The 21,990-nt window shown below is 43.0% G+C and overlaps 1 protein-coding gene and 1 long non-coding RNA gene across 3 annotated transcripts in view; one reads left to right on the top strand and one right to left on the bottom strand.

Annotated features, from left to right (window-relative positions):
- Positions 1 to 21,990, bottom strand: part of LOC139765130 (uncharacterized) — a 399,762-nt gene that overhangs the window by 298,997 nt on the left and 78,775 nt on the right. The gene's annotated exons all lie outside the window — the stretch shown is intronic.
- LOC139765129 (uncharacterized) overlaps positions 1 to 21,990 on the top strand; it is a 630,861-nt gene that overhangs the window by 538,555 nt on the left and 70,316 nt on the right. For both annotated transcript variants that reach the window (XR_011716582.1, XM_071692325.1), the window contains exon 8: positions 9,432 to 9,589. Coding sequence is in view for 1 of the 2 variants with exons in the window: in XM_071692325.1 (XP_071548426.1) it covers positions 9,432 to 9,589 (158 nt within the window). In the remaining variant the exon portion in view is untranslated. The remainder of the gene's footprint in view (positions 1 to 9,431; positions 9,590 to 21,990) is intronic.

The raw sequence follows: 21,990 nt of genomic DNA, 5'->3' as shown, positions 1-21,990 counted from the left end.
CGTGGATGGTTGAAGCCATAAGTGATTAATGTAGTTTGAGTTCATCGTGGATGGTTGAAGCCAAAGGTGATTAATGTAGTCTGAGTTTGTCAAAGAAGGTTGAAGCCATTGATGATTAATGTAGTTTGAGTTTATCATGGATGGTTGAAGCCATAGGTGATTAATGATGGTAAAAACTATGTCACAGGATTAAGCTTGTGTGAATATTAAGAGCATAGTACCCTGTGCACACAGAACTCATCTGTCGTATGACCTGGACACCATTCCTTCGTCTCGACAGCCCACTGTCACCACGCATCACTGTTATTACATCATTCCATCAGTATATTACAATATGAATACATTATCACATTGGGCCATCGACACACCCCCTCCCTCATCACCCCCAGCCTCCAGAGACGATGCCCTTATCATCGTGGCATCCTGTCATACATCAAATCACAGAACGCCATCGTAACACTTTATCCTCACCCATCCAATCATCACACCTTCCCTATACTTACACCAACCCCCTCTCATGTCATCACTTTATACCCATTTTCCACACTTTCCTGTCATCTTACCACTACTGTCCCACTCCCACCGCCCCACTCTCGCCACCGCCACACCTCATTATACCACAGCCTCAACACAGCATAATTAGTAGAGGCATAATGAACATGCAAATCTGGCGGGTTGGGGCGTGAACGATGAACAGGATGTTTGCCATATCGCGGTAGTTTATCCTTGAGTAGTGGTAACGAGGGACGCTCAGTGATGAGAATGAAGAGGGAGAGGAAGAGGAGGAGGATGAGGAAAAGGAGGAAGAAGAGGAGGAGGAGCAGGAGGAGGTGGTGGAAGGCAGGGTTGCAAGGAGTATCAGTTGTGTACTAGTTGAGTATGGTAGTGGACGGTGGGGTAAGAGATGAGGAGGAGGAGGAGGAAAAGGAGGAAGAAAAGGAGGAGGAGCAGGAGGAGGTGGTGAAGGCAGGGTTGCAAGGAGTATCAGTTGTGTACGAGTTGCTGAGTATGGCAGTGGACGGTGGGGCAAGAGAGTGTCCAAACGCGTCTGGATTTCTTTGAAGCCACTGGTATCTGTCCCCGTCTAACATCTGATTACATATTCCATAGGCTCTATCTTTCTTTTGTCTTCTTCATCTTCTTCTTCCTGAGGCATGATCTAACCAATCACCTCACAAAGACTGGTTGGGATGCTTGGGGCTTGTTCTTAGGCCTATCAACACCTGAGGATCATCAAGGCCGTCAACATCAAACTACATACACGAAAAACGAAAAGTCTTCAACACGTTTTACATGTTAGAGATGACTGTAAGCACAGTATACCACGTCCCCACACATGGAGCACAGTGGACTCCCGTCTCCAGACATGGATCCACACACACACACACACCCTCACTACGCATGTGGCTCACCTCACCAAGACTCCACAGAATTGTGGAAATGAAGGTCGACCAGGCTTCCAAAAATGCATTTATCTTCAAAGAAAACTGCAGAAAAAATTCAAATTCCTTTTTTCTGAACTTCCAAGCCAATCTGGGATATAGCCAGTGTGAAAAGTGCTTGGAGGGTGCGACATCAGTGTGACACTTAGTTCTTTGGATCGAACTCCATTTATGGTAGTATTACTATAGGCCATAGCATCATCTAGGAGGATAATAATCCTGCCTTCTGTGATGATTGGTGTAGACAGATTATACCTAAGGATTCACAAGACGTAACTCTTTGTGATTATGTATTAGACCCTGAAGACATTATTCGGGAAGTGCACAAGAAATGCCTGCTCGTAATTTGATACTGGAGACATTCATTTCGGGATCTGAGAGAGGAATCGGTGTGATGGATCAATTCTAATCTACTATAGCTGAGCAGCAACAAGCAAGAGGCATCACAAGGGAGTGAGGAAAAAAAGGAGTTTGTGCGACGAGAACTTTGTATAGAGAGAGAGAGAGAGAGAGAGAGAGAGAGAGAGAGAGAGAGAGAGAGAGAGAGAGAGAGAGAGAGAGAGAGAGAGAGAGACATGCGCCAGAACCTCATCTTCAAGTAATTCATAAGCTGGTTGACCACAAGTCTGAGACAGTGTCGCTGTGGAGGGCCCCTGGAACCCTCAGACTCAGACGGTGAGAGAGAGAGAGAGAGAGAGAGAGAGAGAGAGAGAGAGAGAGAGAGAGAGAGAGAGAGAGAGAGAGAGAGAGAGAGAGAGGAGGGAGGGATAAGATCCCAGGAGAGCTACCCTACACAGGCAGCCGGACAGTTGATTGCCTGGTTAAGGTGGCGGGGTCCTTGGTGTGTGTGTGTGTGTGTGTGTGTGTGTGTGTGTGTGTGTGGCAGTGGCGTGCGACGAGACATGTGGGAAAGTTGGTCCGTCCGCCGCGCCACATCTGAGGCCTCACACGTATTGATACGAGCGTTTGATCAGTACTTCGCCCAAGCTAGCGCGTTTGAACCCCACCCCAGCTACGCTAAGCATCAGCACCACCTGGTGTGCTCCAAGGCTTACGACTGAAATAATTACGAAATTCTTAAATTCTAATTCACGCCGAATACTACATGTCCCCAGACTTGCTACGTAGTGAATGGATAACATTGTCGTATTTCGTATTAGCACGCTCGAAATCTCACGCGCATAACAAGGCACTGAAGAAATGAGATATGAATAACTGATTGTATTTCTCCAAACTGTATCCTGTGATTAAAGGTGCACAGGTCGTCCCGACCAAGATCGTGTGGTCACCGGACCTCACCACTCAGGTCATGACCTGACTGAGGTCATCCGGGAGCTGTCAGGTCAAGGTTAGGTTAAAGGAGGGTGGGAAATTGACCCTTGTGCCACCTCACCTCTCAGCAATTATAAGGTCACATGACCTCCATTCCATGTTTCCTCTGTTACTGTATACATAACCTGTATTGCATATATCTTCTCTCTCTGTCTAACTGTTCCTCTAAAGATGTGGTAATACACGAAAGCGCTCAGGATTCTCGTGTTTCCTTTTAATAGTGGTGTTTCTACATTCACAAAGTCACGTGTTTTGTGATTTTCTGCATATATATATATATATATATATATATATATATATATATATATATATATATATATATATATATATATATATATATGTGTGTGTATGTGTGTATGTGTGTATGTGTGTGTGTGTGTGTGTGTGTGTGTGTGTGTGTGTGTGGGTTGGGCCATTCCTCCGTGTGCTTCCTTGCGCTACCTCGCCAACGCGGGAGACAGCGACAAAGTATAAGTAAATACGAAAATATATATATATATATGTGTGTGTGTGTGTGTGTGTGTGTATGTGTGTGTGTGTGTGTGTGTGTGTGTGTGTGTGTGTGTCTGTGTGTGTGTAAGGTCTTATGTGTGAAACGTTCTGCATGTATATCCAGATCTTTGAATCATTTATCCCTGTATATAATTCGTGTCCACAGATATACAGTGAGGACCTCTGACTCTCACATCTAATGAGAGTCCCATGTTCTTTTATGACGTTCACTCAAGTTAATGCCATCCTTATATTGCCGACCGTTTGTCTAACTAGACACTGTACACATAACATTGATCGGATCCCTCCGACCCAAATTTATACGCTGACCTAAAAGCGAAGGTGGGGTTTGGTGAGTTGGGGTTTTAGAACTATCAACCACACGAGCCACTAAGGTCTCTCAACCTGATCATTATTATCAACAAAAGGGAATATTTTTTCGAATACCTCCTCTCACTGTGTATACAGTCCACGTCATAAGTGAGGATGATTCATCCTCTATACAGGTTCTCAACGCAAGACCATATGTATGATCGTAATTTCTTATTTGATGGAAGTGAATTGCACTAAAATTGTTCACGTAAAGATTAATCAATAGCCCTTTAATCTTTAAGAAAATCCGAGGTTTTCGGGGGGGACACATCACCGATTTAGTCTGTATTGATTTCATGGTCCATGATAGACAAATCGCCAGGCAGGAACTTCTTGACAGACTCACCGAGAGAGAATGAGAGAGAGAGAGAGAGAGAGAGAGAGAGAGAGAGAGAGAGAGAGAGAGAGAGAGAGAGAGAGAGAGAGAGAGAGAGAGAGAGAGGACAAAAATAAAGGTTTTCGAACCATTACGAGAAAAAGTTTCGAAACAAAGTTTGGAGAAATCTTTGTTGTATGAGTTACCATATATTCTTAAATCTTCATGGACGAGACTGACGAAGAGATGAAATGTAATAACATGATACTTTCCCTCTCAGTGAATTTGTCTTGATGAGTCTTCATGCTTCGGTTCTATTCACATTCTAATTATCATTTCCCCAGAGGTTGACACGACTTTAATTACCTTCGCCTCTAGGGAAAGAGGAGAGTAATTATCTATGTTCCTATGTGTCTCTCTGCGTGAGTCTGTCTGTCCTTGGAGACATTGTAAGCTTAAGTAAGAAATTTTCACAGTGGCTCCAACAACACACACAAAAAGATAGTGTAGCTGTGTTGTTGAAACATTTGTCACTTGCAAGTCAGGGCCCATGTCATTTCGATATTCTAATGTTAGCTTAGACTGCATTAGCAACTAAGGACCTAATCAAGGCCATTTCATTTACGCTACATATATATATCCTAGCCTGAGCCAGGCACCCATTTATAGACCAACCCCAAGGGGAGGATGAACAGCTAGGTTGACAGGGGACAGACTGCCACAGCCAGGATTCGAACCTACATGCACTCGACCCTGGGCGGCCCGTGAATGCGTCACGGTCAGGAACGCTAACCAGTATACCAACTTTTCGTCAATGTACATCTTGCCTCTCTAAACTATCCATCTATATACACAAATGACACATAGATATCAACATATCAACATCTGCATTCTAGGATTGCATGACCAATCAAAATGGATGTCTCCAACGTCATCTTAATTAATCACTGTGTAATCAAATACCATCTCATGCTGTAACCAAAAATGGATGTTTCCAACGTCATCTTAATTGATCACTGTGTAATCAAATCCCATCTCATGGTGTAACCAAGAAAAACCAGGAAATGTCATCGACTAGATCATGTAGGTTAGTACGGGGATCTGAAAGAGATCCTAAGGCGAGAATGATGTAGGACACGTTTTCTTCGAAACTATAATTCATTTCTGAAGGGGAAGAAAAAGAAGAAAAAAAAAAAACGGAGTCACATTCACTCGCTCTAACTCACACTAATTGGACTCCGATGCTCGTACTACGTTACAGGTGGATGACCTCTAATTACAAAAGCACTGGAATTTTAAAAGTCCCCGCTAGTTCCATACAAATAGAAAATGAGACATTAGTTGAACCAAATACATTGAGAGTAGCCACCGGGAGCTGTACTATCCGGCATTCAAATTATAGATATTTCTTGCCGTAAATGATAGAAACTAGGCAAGTTATAGAGGGAAGATAACATAGCAGATTAGATTATCATGGACGAGCTCCTTTACTATGGTAAATCTTTCCGTGTGTCGGTCAGTTCTTGAGGACAAAGTGTTACTGAAATCTCTGCCAGGGAACGTCGCCATTGTCTGCTTCGGCTGCCCAGTCGTGGGCACCAGAGATGACCCTGCCTTGAAAATAGTCAATATACTGTTACTTCCTGTGCCTGGGTTCGGATCCCTGTGGCTGGGCATCGTGCCCTGAAGGATATCAGTCTACTGTTACCGTCTGTGTCTGAGTCCGGATTCCTTTGGCTAGGCATCGTATCCTGAAGGAAGTCAGTCAAAAGTTACCTTCTATGCCTGGGTTCGGATCCCTCTGGCTAGGCATCGTACCCTGAAGAGAGTCAGTCTAAAAATACCTTCTATCCCTGCATTCGGATCCCTCTGGCTGGGTATTGTACCTTGAAGGAAATCAGTCTATTGTTACCTTCTGAGTCTGAGTTCAGATCCCTCTAGCAAGGCACCGTGCCCTAAAAGCAGAAATATTACTGTTACTCCCTGTCCATTTCAGTCCGGCCCGAACACAGATCTATCACCGTTACCTCCTGCCCATTTCAGTATGAGTTAGCACCGAGTTCCAGATTAATCAACAAGATTTATCATATCCCGTAGTCAAAGAGACGCCAAGAGCCATTGTCCTCACGGAAAAGTCTCGAGAATTAGCTTCATGTTTCACTCCAAAATCGCTTGACTAACGAAGGAATTTCGTACAAGAACGGTTCCCCGGGAAGGAGTTTGAGTGTATGTGTGAGTGAGTATGGTTAGCATGTCTGATATCGGATGCGTATGTGTGAGTATGGTTAGGATGTCTGATATCGGATGCGTATGTGTGAGTCTTCTTAGATGAATGTATCATCCTATGTATCAAAATATGAGGAAGGTTATTTTCTGAGCGTGTTAGTTTGTGTATGACGTACGTGTACAAATATGAATTTTATTTGTATGTTCGTATATGTACGCGTCTTTATTTCAATACCTCTTTTGAAAACATACGTGTGTATGTTTGTTTAGATATTCAATCACCCATTTATCGACTGAGTTATCTGTCCATATCATTTCAGCATCAGACAGTCATGCCTTTAGTTGTGTTTCTCTTCTCAGGATTTGTTCTATTTACGCTAAATTCTGCAGCTGTCTTGTCCTTCTTTTTCCCGAAATTTAAGATTTCACCTTTCGATAATTCACATAAAAAAGAATCAAATCTGATGTATAAGAAAAATAATAATCTCAACGCAAAATGAAGAAGACATTATATCTAAAACGAAAAAAAAAAAAAATAGTTTAGTCTGTGAGCCATTTTCTCCACCAAGTATCTATACAGAATTCACGTCGGCGAAATTTTACAGTTGCTGGTATTTCTTCTGAGAGCATGAACTGAACCAAAGTGCATTTGATAAGAAAAAAAATCTATCCCTCGACTTTATCAACGTAGCTTTCAAAAGAAAAATAAAGAAAATGGGGTGGAATGCTACAGAGGAGAACGGGGAAGGGTCTGGGAGAGGAGGGGGGGTGACTACGGAAGCAGCAGCAGCGGTGATGGTGGTCAGGTCAGGTCTCCGATATAAACATTCGTTGCTGACTCGACTAAAAGTTGTTATCAGCGAAGGAAACTTGCAAGAGTCCGCAGGGGTGAGGGAGAGAGAGGCGCGCGGGCGGGCGGGAGGACATGCGAACTGCACACACACACAGTGGACGACTTATTCAGCTCACTCACAACAAGGCGAAAAGTTAAGGTCCCCCTTTTCCTCTGCCTCAGTACACAGGCGTTCCTACTTCCAGTCTCTCAATTGCCATCATCTACATTTCCTCGCTTTTGTGTGTGTGTGTGTGTGTGTGTTAGTAGTTTTCTTATCGGTTCATTTCCGCTTTATAATCTTACATAAATGCAGTGCAGGTATAATATTTTCTTTTAAGGCAATACTGTAGTTTTCATCTGAGTTATTGTGTGATTTTGCAAGCTGATGTAGTTGTGGAAATCTTGTGAACAAATAGAAGAACACAAAGTTCAGTATTGGTGTAAATTCTAATAAAGATCCTTCCATTTTTCATTCATATGACAATATCTAACAAGAATATCACACCAAGCGAGAAAAAGAAAATGAAATAAGCCAGGACGAAAGTGAAATGGGAAAATGATGAACAGACCTGAAAGGTAACTTGACAAAGTCGAGATTGAAAAGCAACTGAAACGTATCGAGTGAGAACACAGAGGCGAGAAAGACAGAGACGCTGTTGGAAATCATAGCCACCATATAACCTCTGATCTTCCCTTATAGTTCGTGCAGGTGACACTAACTCTCAAGCAACCACATAAACCGCCGAAGGGTAAAAACAGATAGCGAGTCCCACCCAAGCTTCTAAACCGACCACCACAGCACTCATGGAAATGCCTTAACAGACGAGAGTGCAGATTACAGTCAGAAATCTGCAACAGCAGCAGCAGGAGGGTTGTCTTTCGTCTCCCAGACGCCAGAGATGGAGGAGCCTTAGCCACAACCATATCTACGTACTCCTTCCGCCCTCCTCCGGTCGCTACCATGGGATGAATTTCCGTGTCGAGGATTTCAGTTGCATCCTTCCAAGCGGGATCCCATCTTATGTACAGTTCTTAAGTATAAATAGAAATAACGTTCTTGTTTTTGGCCAAACTCTGACATATGACAGGAGGTCATAGTTGCTCAATAATAGGAGAGAATTCGCTTGTGGAAAAGTTCAGGCATCTTGTTACCAGCTGGAGACTAGCTCAAGTGGAAACCCCATCCCTCTCCATGTTGTTCTAGGGTTCATGGTAGAATCATATGCGTTCTGTTGCCCAAACCTTGATGTATACTCGTAGCCTAGATTCAAATTCCATAACTACAAGATTTTAGATGAAAAAAGTAGAATTTCATAGCCTTAAAAACTGAATTTAAGTAATAAGCCATCAAAGTGGATTTTCTTAAAAGCCATTTACGTTCTAAATCGTTTTACGGTTAATAGGCACTAGTAGCCATTTGTATCCTAAATCATTTTACGGTTAACGAATGCCATTACCGGTAACCACAGCTTTTTATGCAGTGTAACGCGTCAGGAAAACCATCTGAAACCGGCCGGACAGGTGTTAGGAAATCCGTTTACTACCAGTGGAAAGGAGTGTCAAGAAAGCCAATTAAAACTGACATGGCAGGTGTCAAAATGGTCAATTCCAGTTGGAATATCGTCAGGTAATCCGATTATTCCCGGGTGGACAGGTGTCAGAAGGACCAGTCAATCCGGGCTGCACAAGTGCCAGGAAACCCTGTAAAAAAAAAACCCGGCGGGACAGATGTTAGAAAAACCGCTTAATAACGGAAGGAGAAATGCCGGAAAAACTCGCTAATCCTGACAACACAGATGTTAGAAAAACCTGCCAAAACTAGCCAGACATTTGTCAGGAAAACCACTTGAATACCGACAGAACAAGTGTTACCTAAACTGTTGTAACTAGCAGTACAGGTGTTAAGAAAACCACTTCATAATATGAGCGAGACATACGTCAGGAGCAACGTAATATTCTATGAAGAGACTGAGTATACGTCTGTAGTTCTAGAAATGCAATATTCTTCACTATACATATCTTCATCATACATATCTCTGTAGTTCCATAACTGTCACATCAGGCGATATCTCTAGTATGTTCTCTACTCGTGCATCAGATAGTAATATGAGTGACCAACTAGACTCATCTATTTATGAAGCTGAGATCATTTGAAATATTTTCTGGACTGATGGTTTATTCTGTGTTGTGGGAGAGCATGACAATAGGGGACGTGAAATTACGACACGAGGTTAGTGTCGTATAATCTCATGTCGTATATTACGAATACTACAGATGAATCTTACTGGTATATCTTAGCTTTTTTCAGCTGATTATTGATCAATTAGATGTCTTGCAGATTAACCAATGCCTTTGACATTCTCTCTGACGAACTGAAGTGATTAATGACACTGTCTTCGTCTCCTTCCTAAAACAGTGGAGCCATCCTCCGTGGTCATCACTGGAGTGGAGGGAGGCCTGGAGGCGGGGACTCGTCATGAGGTCAGATGCATCTCCACGGGGTCAAGACCGCCCGCTAACCTCACCTGGGACCTGGAGGGAGAGCCTGATTGGTCACCACTCCAGATCACGCAGGTAAGTCATTCTCACGACTCGCTGGCCTGACCTGGGTCACTCCATCACCTGAAGCCTGGATGCTGGAAGCCAATTGAACAATGTACAACGAACTTTTAACGTTGCTTCGTTAAGCAACTACTGAAGACATATGTGAAAAGGTTCTCTTCTCACACAAGTGTTACTTTCGGCTCAAAATCAAAATCATGTGAAAGTTTCTTTTGGTATTTCTTGTTCGTTAGAGTGGAAGGCTGTCTTTCAATTTGCCCTAAGGTTCTCTTCTCACACGCTTGTTACTTTCGGTTCAAAATCAAAATCACGTGAGAGTTTCTTTTGGTATTTCTTGTTCATGTCCATCAATGGTTCTGATATCATTAAGTAGTATTGTAAATGCTATGATATATCACCTCATATAACCCAGCCTTTCTCTTCTGTATTAACGGGGACTCATTTAAACCATACACCTGGCTGACACTTCCTCAACAGATTCAATTACGTGTGAGGAAAAATTATATCTGAAACGCAATTATTTCCGACTAATTATGTGGTTACCTCAAAACTTCATTTACAGTAATGTACGTGACGCTGTTTCCATCAAGTCAGCTCTTGTATATCAGTGTCGAGACATGAGCTAATTTCCTCCCCGGAGGCATTATGCGTCTCTGCCATTTGACAGGTTGATGGACAGAGGCACTTGATCCATCTCCCATGAGAATGTAGACGGAGTCTGGGATGACAAGTAAGACAGCAATCGTATGATAGTCTACTTTCACTGACATGTTCTATAGAATATCTTTATGGCTGTCTCTCTCTCTCTCATGGCCTATAGAGTATAGACGAGTATCTAATCTAAAAAGAACTAATGATAAATAAAAGACAGATTTTTTTTACAAGCGTCTCTATTTGAACATCAAGGACTTTGTTATGAACGACCAACTGGCTCAACAAAGTGTGATGAGACCAAAGACCAAAGAAAAAAAATCTTCCACGTATTTTTCAACAAAACGTTGCTCTTGGAGATCGTTCAGTATCAAATGGCATTAGGATTAAGTAGTAGTCACCTGATTGTAACTGACAGCAACACAGTGCCGAAATCATAGCAGGACGAAGTACAAGAACCAAAAGTGTAAGCTGCAGCAGCTACGTACGTCGAAGCCTGTAGACGCACGGCATTCACCCTCCCGCTACCAATGCCACTCAGGGAATGGTGGTGATGGTAATGGAATAGTTGGTTATGGTGGTGTAGATGGTGGGCGATGGTCGCAGCGGTAGAGTACTTGGTAATGGTGATGGAACGGGAGGTAAAAGTGCTGGGGAACGGGTAATGATGAGACTGAATGGGCTGGATATGGTGGAAGAGAGGGACAGTAGACTGAGGAGGTTCTTATGTTGGAGTGAGTATTGGTGGCTGTGAAGACCTAGGACATTGCCCCAGACGTAGGTCATTGCGCCCCCCTTCTTGTGTCCTCAAATGCCATGAGCCTCTTGATCCTTCGCGTATCCCTTCGCTCATACCACCTCACTTGTCCCCAGGTTTCATGCGTGGTTGAGGAACGGTCGCGGGGTAATCCTCACTTCTGTTTCTGCAGTAGAAGTTTAACAGGCGGTTCCTTCAAGCACACCCACTTCGATGTCCCTCCGTCGACCACATACACCATAGGCAGCTGTTGCATTTTGTGAAGTCTACTCCACCTTCTTCTTACTCGAAAATATATTCAGTTAATCCATTTCGCATTTCTTTTCGATATTCTGCAGACCAAACCACTTTATATCATAAGGCCGAATCGTATTCTATATATTGAGAAAATATCTTATTTTATACGTCGATCATGGACCCTCGTCAGAATGTTGATGTGGGAAACATGACCAAGATCAAGGTAGCGGCGAGAGACACTACCAGAGTCTGAATTATGGCGAGCCAGCAGCGGTAAGCAAGGCCCTCAGTGTGTCCTGGTCTGCGGGGCATTTCGTGCCTCTCGGTATTGACGTAAGGTGGCGCGGTACAGTGAGTCTCTCAAGCATGAGTCACGTGAGTCATGGAACGTGATCTTGTGAGGCCCTCATCGCAAGTCCTGTGAGTGACTCAATGTGATTTCTGCGAGGCCCTCAGCGTGAGTCCTGTGAGTCACTCAATGTGACCCTGAGAAGTCCTCGAGTCCTGTGAGGCCCTCAGCGTGAGTCCTGTGAGGCCCTTAGTAAGAGTCCGGAGGGTCCTTCGTCCTGGGTTTGACCATTCCCTTGACAGAGTGGCTGGGGGAATTCACACCCATATCAGCCCCGAGAGAACCACAATGGTTCTCTACAGCAACCATGAAACCTTGCTTGGGATATTCTTATCCCTGCCTGGGATATTCTTATCCCACCTGGAATATTCTTACCCCCACACTGGAGCTTCAATATTCCCTCTTGGGGTGATCTTGTCCTCACCTGGGGCACTCTTGTCCTAACCTGAGGTGGCCTTGTCCTAACTTGGGATATTCTTGCCCTCACTAGGGATATTCTTGCCCTCACTAGGGATATTCTTGCCCTTACCTGGGGTAGTCTTGTCCCAACATGGAATGTTCCTGCCCTCCCCTTGGGATATTCTTGTTTCCACTAGGGATATTATTGTCCTTTCATGGCATATTCTTTTCCTCACCCTGGGATATTCTCGTCCCCTGCATGGAATCCTCTCGACCCACCCTGGAGTATTTTGGTCCCAACCAAAACCGCTTCTGATACGCACGGAGCCCCGTCCTACCTAGTGTATGTATACTACCATATGCATCATAATACGATCATCCAAACACGCACCCCTGGACGTCTACCGTCAAAATGCATATTCATGCCGTCTTTTGGGACACGTCAGGATAAGGAAAAAATATACGTGTACCACGAGAGGATATGTGAGGCGTGAGGGTGGGTGTAAGTGAGGAGTGAGGGAACGCGTGAGTGTAAGGGGTGAGGGAGAATGTGAGGATGAAAGCCGAGGGAGCGTGTGGGTAAGGGAATGGACAGGGTGTAGGTGAAGGGCTGAGGGAGAGTGTGAACGAGAGGTGAGGTATACTGTGTGTCAGGGAGGAATCAGTGTATGTATGAGGGGCGAGGGAGAATGTGGATAGTGAGTCAGGGAGCGTCTGAATGAGGGAGAGTCAGTCAAGGAGAGGATACTTCAGGCGTGAATGGCACTTTGGAAAATGAGGGAGCACATCACTGACGGGCGATGAGAACCTTAAGTGACATTACAGTATGTGTGGTGGAGAGTTCTTCCCCTCTGGCTGCCAGTGACCCAGCAGAGGAAGACGTCTGGTCGCCTTAGCTATTCAGGTCAAAAGAACTCTTCCGTTAGACGTAATCTCTGGCTAGAGTAACTCTTGGTGAAGCGATGGTGTGAGTAAGGTTTACTCTAATATGGGTCAGGTCTGTGGGTGGAGCCAGCTTCCTTTTTTTTCTGGTCCAAGTCTGTTTTTGGTTTGGTTGGATCTTAGTCAATGCAACAATTGGCTGGGAAAGCCTTTTTTTGAAGGACCGATCTTGGCTAGAATGAATGCTGACCAGGGATGTGCATATATCAGCTAAGGTAACTCGAAAAAAAAAAAAAATAGGATGGACAGTTTTTGGAATGTCTAGTTTAATTCCCTGACAAGTTTGGTCAGCTTTTGGTTAAGTTTGCTCTAGTGTGTACCAAAGCCCGTCTATGACAGGCCTGGTTATGTCTCAGGTAGCTTACCTACTGACTTGTCACATTATAGTATGATTAATTTTCACTTAGTTCAGCTTGCATCTATGTGTAATGACACCTCATGTCCTGAACATCTAGCTACCTTAACCCTTTGGTAAGTCTGCTTCTTAAGTCTTGACTTGAGCATATGTATTCTGTAGAAACTTGTGACTAAGTCACTCTTGAGTGGCTAGGTCATATCGAAGTCCAACTCTGGCTCAGAGAGGTTCTAGCCAAGGGCGTTGCTCGCTATATCAACACTAAGTGTGTCACCTCATGGCACGGGGGGACTTTTGGCTGAGGATGGTCTTGCATGAGGCAGCTCTTGCCTTGTGTCACGACCATCCCAGCCAACAAATTGTCTGAAGGAGTTCTTGGCTAGCATGATTCCTATAGCCTTCGGCGACTCCCCGTTATCCTAAGCCATGTCTAGAACACCTAGCGTTCTTAAGAACATCCACGAAGCTGGAGCAACTCGCTTGATGAGGGCAACGCTGGGGCCAGCATGAATCTCCTCCACAGGGTCCAAATAATCCACAGCTGATCGCCACGCCGTCGCCAGCGTCACGAATTTTGAAAAACAACACACGCGTCCAGCCCTGGAACAATGATCTCATAGTCCGGGTTTGAGAACTCAGTCCCAAAAACTCAGAAAAAAAAATGGGGAAAAAAGAAATCGTGGCCGTTGAATTAATGGTCAGGTGTTTTCCATGTGTACCGAAAGAGTTTTCGTTGGGGAGCTTTCGTGTTGATATTCGTGAGGATTTCATTAATATGCAAGTTTCTGATGTCTTTCACGATCACTGAACAGCTTCGAAATGAGCCCCAATGGTCTGCTCCTGTTTTGAATAGCCCTAAGCTTCACCGTTCACAGGTGGAACGAAACAGTTCATATCAATACAATGATTCCCTCCCCAATGGAAGGAGACGTAGATATAGCCGTAGACTGGGTATAGAAACTGGAGAGTTAGGCGCTAGGAGTGAATGAGAGAGAGAGAGAGAGAGAGAGAGAGAGAGAGAGAGAGAGAGAGAGAGAGAGAGAGAGAGAGAGAGAGAGAGAGAGAGAGAGAGTTTGTGTGTGTGTGTGTATGTGTGTGTGATGTAGACGTAATGGGTGTTGGTGAAGAGTAAGGAGTAGAGAGCCTCTCGCTGGCGCGGCGGTCGTGCTAGTGTTCAAGAAGGGGAAGAAAAGTTTGTGTTTGTGAAGAGGGTGTGTAGGAGAGGGGCGAACAAGGGACTGGAATTGACTCATATTGGTCGTATAATTGAGGGAGAGGGAGAAACAGAGTACATATAACAGAAATCATATATATATATATATATATATATATATATATATATATATATATATATATATATATATATATAATATATATATATATATATATATATATATATATATATATATATATATATATATATATATATATATGGAACTCCGTTTTGTAGTGGTCAGGGTTGCTGACCATGAGATAATTCATGGGCCGCCCGGAGTCGAACCTACACAGGTTCGAATCTTGGCTGCGGTATTCGGTCCATAGTCGACACAGCTTTTTATCCTACCCTATAGGATGGTTGATAATCTGGATACCTGGCTATAGCTAGAGTATATATATATATATATATATATATATATATATATATATATATATAGAGAGAGAGAGAGAGAGAGAGAGAGAGAGAGAGAGAGAGAGAGAGAGAGATTACTACATATCTGAGGTGAAACAGGAAATGTAAAGTCAGTAACCTTAACGTGGAACACGAAGGAAAAAGAAATACCTCTCTAGATATGTCTTCAGACTATATTCCTGAATACTTCTACATCCACCTCAAGACGCATGAAAACTCCGTGACCTTTTGGTTCACTCAGTGAAGACGTTTCCTTGGAATCTCTACATTCTACGTCGCAAACTTTCTCTCTGACACAGAGGGAGATATCGGCAGATACGTAATAAAGACTAACTTGTCATCTTTCCTCCTGCTGGTTAAGGAGGCAAACATTCTCCCGTGTTTGATACCAGGGGGGCGGGCCAGAGCTTATGATGAGAGCAACACGACCCCCTCGAGTCCCTTTTTGGAGCATTTTCTCACTTCATTCTGGCGACCGGGTGACAATAAGTTCCTGGCGCACCAACTCCCAAAGGCTCACAGTCCTGGGCCATATTTGCATCTTGATAACCCCCTGCCGCTGGTGAATTTCTGCCTCAGTTTTATGCGGAAGCGTAACGCGGTTGGGCCTCTGGTTATAAGACATGACGGGAAGGGTTTGGGTGCAGCGCTGGTGTGAGATTTATTGGCGTGGTGGTGGTGGGGAGGTGATATAAGTATGGGGGTGTGGAGGTACTGTCGTGTGGTAGTGGTAAGGTAAAAGGTAAATTGGTATGATGATGGTTGCTAGTGAAGTGGTGGTGAAGTGGTAGAAGGCTCCAGTGAAGATAATGGTGGAACGTATTATGAAGTGGGGAGTGGTGGGGTGATCGTAAAGTATTAGTGGAGAGGGAGGTACTGCAGGAGGGAGGGTAAAGAAGGCACTGGTTGAGAAGCGAGAGGAAGCCTCTGGTGGAGTGGTAGTGAGGGAGGCGTGTAGTAGGGATGAGGGACGTATAGATGAAGCTCATGTGAAAAATGTATTGGTGGTGGAGTGAGGGATGTACCAGTGAAGTGAGGGTACAGGAGCAAATGGGGGATCTAACAGGAGTCTGAGATGGTGTGGGTCGACCTCCACTTCGGCATGGTGGCCGTGAACTATATTTGAGACAACGGCTGATAATTCAGTCCAAGAGGTATCTACTTCGCACACTCTGACTGCCGCACTCCGGGAGGGAAATATCCTACAGTGTGCAGCTCTGGCGCTTGGAGCTTCACGTCTCCACAAGAATCAGGTATGAGAGTGAACGAGGGAGACAAATAAGTTCTCAGGAAGCCACACCGACTTCGATGACAAAATACAACGTAAGTTCACTGTACACAAGCTATCGAAATACGCATCTGTTTAGCATCCCTTCCAATAGGCAGACTTAACTACATCCTTTTGATGATTTCCCATTTATGTCGGAAAATTATAATTCCCAATCACTATAATACACAGATAAAATTGACCCAAACAAATGATCACGAGAACAACGACGTTTTCATTCGACTGAACTTAAAAAAAAAAGAAAATGTGTATGAAAAAAGAAAATGATAAAAAACGGAAGCCTTGCGTCTTGTACCCCTGCCAGTTTCCACGACCTGTTTTTCTTGCTTACGGAGGGACTTAGAAAAATGTGAAGAAGCTGCTTTCGTTTTTTTTCTTTTTTCTTCTTTCCCCAAGACTTCCTCCGCTAGGTTTTTGGGGTGTTCGTATTAATACAACTCGGGGAAAATGAATTTCTATTCTTCCCCTTCACTTCATAACCAGAGACATAAGCTGTTGACTTCCACGTGTCACCCACAGGAAGAATATACCGCGAAATTAATCCCAACACCGAAATGTGTGTGTTTTTTCTTCCCCTAACCTTAAAATTACGTTATAAATCTTAATCTCGCTCGTAGGACGGAGGTTCAACTGACTCGAGAACTTCCCTCTGGGAGACGCAGTTCGGCCAGCACTGTCCTAACCCCTGGTCCTCTCGCTGTGACCCCCTGCAGTAGAACAATCTCCCACCAGATCACGTATTCAGGTGTAGTTTTTTCCGGGGTGTAAAGCAAGCGAGAATAATGATATGCCTGAAAATTGTGAGTGAAAATGTGAGGTTTGTGGCGAGTTCCTGCATGGGTGTGTGTGTGTGTGTGTGTGTGTGTGTGTGTGTGTGTGTGTGTGTGTGTGTGTGTCTTTACTATTTGTGAATATCATTTGGAATATCATTTGTGTATTACGGGGAAAGAGTTTATTACACTCGTGTTACCTCGTCTCTCAATCTTGTATATATATATGTACCATGTCCTTTACTCTCACGTGTATATACACACTACAGCCTAAGCCAGCCATCCATTCATCGACCAATCTGTAAAGCAAAGCAATATCACTACCTCCTTTCTCATAGATTGGCACGATATCTGCTCTCCATTCCCCTGGCAATAGTGCCCGCTTCTTTCCAGGCAGCGTGTGAACTACATCTCACATTCCTTCAGCACATATGGAAATCTTTCTTTAGGATCAGGCACCAAACTTGGGTGAAGAACCCTTTAGTAGTCTTGTCACAAACTTTTGTAGCCGTTTCAGTACTTTATAAGACCTCTTCACGACCCTGTTTCGCTTTGATGGCGCTGTAATGTTTTCCACTAAGGAATACTTTTCCCCGAACGTATCATTTAGCCTCTCTCATTTTTCATCATCCGTCAAGAGAAATGAGGATAGGAATAGGTGGTTTTTAGAAGCAATAAATCCGAGTTGAGTTTTGAATTCTCTAACGTTTCGAAACCACCTTCAGGGAACGTGAGTGTTGTAACAAATGTTATAGGTATGAAACTCAAGTCTATTGTTTCTATAAACAAAATCTCGCATCATCGTCCCGCATACCTTCACGTCATCCACTACAACTCTATCCCTCTGAATCCCTTTGCTCGAACAGCTACATTTTTCACGGATATTTACTCTTGAAATGTTCAGAATTGTCGTACAATCTTAATGCTATTTACCTTCAAAGATTCTCTGCTGCTCCTCCATCCTAACTTCTTTTTTGATCCTTCCGTCTTTCTCTATACCTTGTACTGAGACCCTCTGGTTTTCTGTTGAACGGCCTATAGCTCCTCTCTTCCTAGACTCCTTTGTTTCTTGACATATTCTGTTTAACCATCTCTCTCTCTCTCTCTCTCTCTCTCTCTCTCTCTCTCTCTCTCTCTCTCTCTCTCTACTAACTTTCGCTCTCTATTTGCAGCTAAAGGTACCCACGCTCTATCCCCATAAAAAAAAAAAGAATTCACAAAACCTCCAAAGCTGTGTTCTGTATTATGGCCACGGAACTCGTGAGCAAAATAGCATTGGGCAAAAAAAGAAAAAAAGAGAGATTCATTGAGACCCAACTGGTTAAAGGGGTTTCGCTCATTCAGACTCTAACAGGCAACGCGAGAGGAATTTAGAATCTATCTCCTCACTACCTTTTTTTTCTTTTTTTTCAAAGGTAAGGTGGGACGAAATGCTCAAATCGATAGTACTACGAATTCATCGCTTCGATATCCGATAGTGCGTGATGCCAGCTTTTAGATACCTTAATATGATGGAGGTAGTGAAGGTAGAAGAGTCGTGGGGGGGAAGAAAAAGAGAAATTGCCCATGTGTAACTATGGATCCTTGAGGGCAATGAAGTTCTCAGAACACTGAAAGGAATCAATACATCACTTCCTACAATTACGTATGTCTCCGTCTTGAGGGAATGGAGAGGGGGGGGGGGGGGTTCTGCCCCGGACCAGCTGCCGCTCCGGGATCTGTAACGAGTTAGTCCATCTAGTTATCAACTACCAAAAGTGATTTACATCCTTTTTTCGTTAGTCCATCTAGTTATCAACTACGAAAAGTGATTTACGTCCTTTTTTTTTCTTCTTCTTCTTCTTCTTCTTCTTCTTCTTCTTCTTCTTCTTCTTCTCCTTCTTCTCTTTTTCGAGTTTTGCGACAAAATAGTCTAAACGAAATCTTAAAACTGGGAGACTTAGCGTGAGTGTTTCTCTCTCTCTTTTTTTTTTTCCCTGGGCCTCCACGGGGATCATGGGAACTTTGAAAGCTGGTAATTGAGACAGACTGCTCCTGCATTGCACCAAAGGTTCTAACATATAAATTTTCTTTCCCTTTATACTTGATAACAGATCTAAGATGACTTTGGATAATCATTTGGCAAACTATCGAAATATTCTGAGTCTTCCCCTTTCACCCGACATTTATATTCAACGGATAATAGGACTTTCATGATATTAAACGCCTTTTGTAAAAATGCCACAACGTGCCCTTTCGGGAACTTCGTGGCTAGGTTCGAATCAAGGTATTCTCTCTCTCTCTCTCTCTCTCTCTCTCTCTCTCTCTCTCTCTCTCTCTCTCTCTCTCTCTAAATATAGCAACGTTTGATGTCAGGAACTTGACCTATAAATGTCGCTCAGACATTTCACCGAGACGCGCTACCAAGGGGCATAATGCATGCGGCTCTGTTGCTCTCTCTCGTTGTCTGTAAGCTACGGCAAATTTGGCGTCGAACTGACGAAAACGCTGACGGCGACATTCACAAGCAACTCCCCCCCCAAAAAAAGATGCCCACATCAATTTACTCACAGATTCTCACAGCTCAATAACAATAGAATTTGGTACTTGCAAGCAAACTTTTTCGATCCTTGTAGCAATTGTTACGTGGATGATTCCTACCTGTGACTAAATGATCGTTCTTTTCTGTCTTTAGTAATCCATTCTGATTGGGTAATCAGAGAGGGAGAGGAGTCACGGTAATGGCATAGATAAATGGTCATCAATGGTAATTCTGCTGGAGAAGGAGGAGGAGGCAATGCCCCCTTGCCCTCTCAGAGATCCTTCTGTCGATAAGTGAATACAGATGTGCTTTCCAGGGAGGCAATCCAGCTGGCTGGTTAGCCTTGCTTCCCTGAGTCAATGCAGTCAGACATCTATCCATCTATTCTCGTGCGTTATTCATCCATTTCTTCACGACTGTACTCTCTTCTTCTCAACATAATTCTATCGTATGTTCAATGATTTTGACGCCATACGGAAAATGAGGACTACACGATTGAAAATGGGGCAAAGGAGGACATATGGTTGAAAATGGGGCGTGCGTTATCCCCACAATTAGGATTTAAGGTTTAGAAATCTTCTTATCTCATCTTGTCCGACTGACTTCAGGAGTGTCAAGTGAGATAAGCTGCAGATATCCAACTCACTCCAGACTTGCAATCATCTTCCTTATCTTGCTAACAATGCAGTTCATTATCCCTCACACCGAAGGATATCACATCGAGTTTGGCATCATTGTATGGGAGATTGAGTGGGGTAATCTAGATCGTCGCCATGGAGTTAAGTTCGACTGATCAGGGAAATAGACCTCACGAACAATTATGATTCCTGATGGATGATTGTGTTAACGTACGTATCAGTGATGAATAATGAAATTATACGCACACACACACACACACACACACACACACACACACATATATATATATATATATATTGCATATGAACGCGCGTTTCCATATAGCATGCAAACCTCCAACAGCCAGGATCGAACCCGGGACCTTTGCGTGGCAGGCGGGAGGGCTACCACAATGATCATAGTGGTAGCACTCCCGCCTACCACGAAGGGGTCAAGGGTTCGACCCTGGCTGTTGGAGGTTTGTATAAGTGAGGAAGAGACTTAATTACCTACTATTGTCCCAGGGTCCCATACTTTGAGAGGGTTCAGACGTTACGTAGGAACACTCCAGTAAGCTCATGCAGCTTTAAGACTGCGCTACATCAAGTAAGAGGGAAATGATGGACTGATTTGGAGAGAGAACTTCTTTTTTGCGAGATTGTACTCCCAGTGATGTAGCCTCACCAATGGTCAATTTGCAATCGTTCACTTCGTGCAGGCAGAATCGGGTAATACCAATATATATATATATATATATATATATATATATATATATATATATATATATATATATATATATACATTTGATTCACCTAACTCGTTACAAATAGCGTTCTGCGATATACTATTCACGAACAATCCAGCGAGCACTATGATAATTCCCTGTTATATTTTTTCCCCTGACATAACAACCTGTTTATCTGCTACACACAAAACGAAATGTCATCACCCTAATTAACAATTCCTTTTTTTTTTGTATTTGAAAATACTTTTTCGTTTTTTGATCGCATAGATCCTTCGAAAAAACAATGGAAACAATGGAAGTTTTCACTTTTTAACCTATATATATATATATATATATATATATATATATTTATATATATATATATATATATATATATATATATATATATATATATATATATATATATATATATATATATAATATATATATATATATATATATATATATATATATATATATATATATATATATATATATATATATATATATATATCATGAAATCCTATAAGGTAGAGAACATTTCCAAAGTCATTCTACTTCATCATATTAGTTCATATTTTCTCTTTCTCATGCACAGCTAGAATATATAGAGTTGCAATTCCCAATCATATTCCCTCTGTGTTTACAAGTCTACGACTTTTCAATTTTTCCTCCCTGAAATTCAATTTGAAGCCTCGACATGGAAAACAGCCCCCATTCGACTCCAAGCCTCATCATGAAGCATAGAAATGGCACGAAGAGATCGTGAATTGATATGGAAAGACTGTCAAACATTGCATGAGAAAGGAGAGAACCATTGCTTTTGCATAAAGATCAACTGTTCGTAGATATGAGAAAAGATTTGAGAAAGTAATTACTTTCCGAGTTATAGTCGAGCTGTGGATAATGTCAAAACGCTTGATCTGAACAGCACATCATGTGATACTGAACATCTCTGAGCGCCGGGAAGGCTTACTGCTTTCGCTGTCGTAAAACGATGGTCCACCTTCAGTATCGCAGTTTCATGACATAACCTATAGCAGTGCAATACCGTTGGAGGAGTTGTTGCTTCCCCCTCAAAAAAAAGAAAGTTGGGTTTTCGTCAAATGCTGTTGATTTTTATATAGTGGCTCTGAAATGACAGTTGTAATACTAATCTAATATGTTCTAAC

Source organism: Panulirus ornatus, chromosome 52, assembly GCF_036320965.1.
Source record: "Panulirus ornatus isolate Po-2019 chromosome 52, ASM3632096v1, whole genome shotgun sequence".
Classification (NCBI taxonomy): domain Eukaryota; kingdom Metazoa; phylum Arthropoda; class Malacostraca; order Decapoda; family Palinuridae; genus Panulirus; species Panulirus ornatus.
The sequence above is the reverse complement of the archived record's forward strand: the minus strand, read 5'-3'. Positions and strand labels throughout refer to the sequence as shown.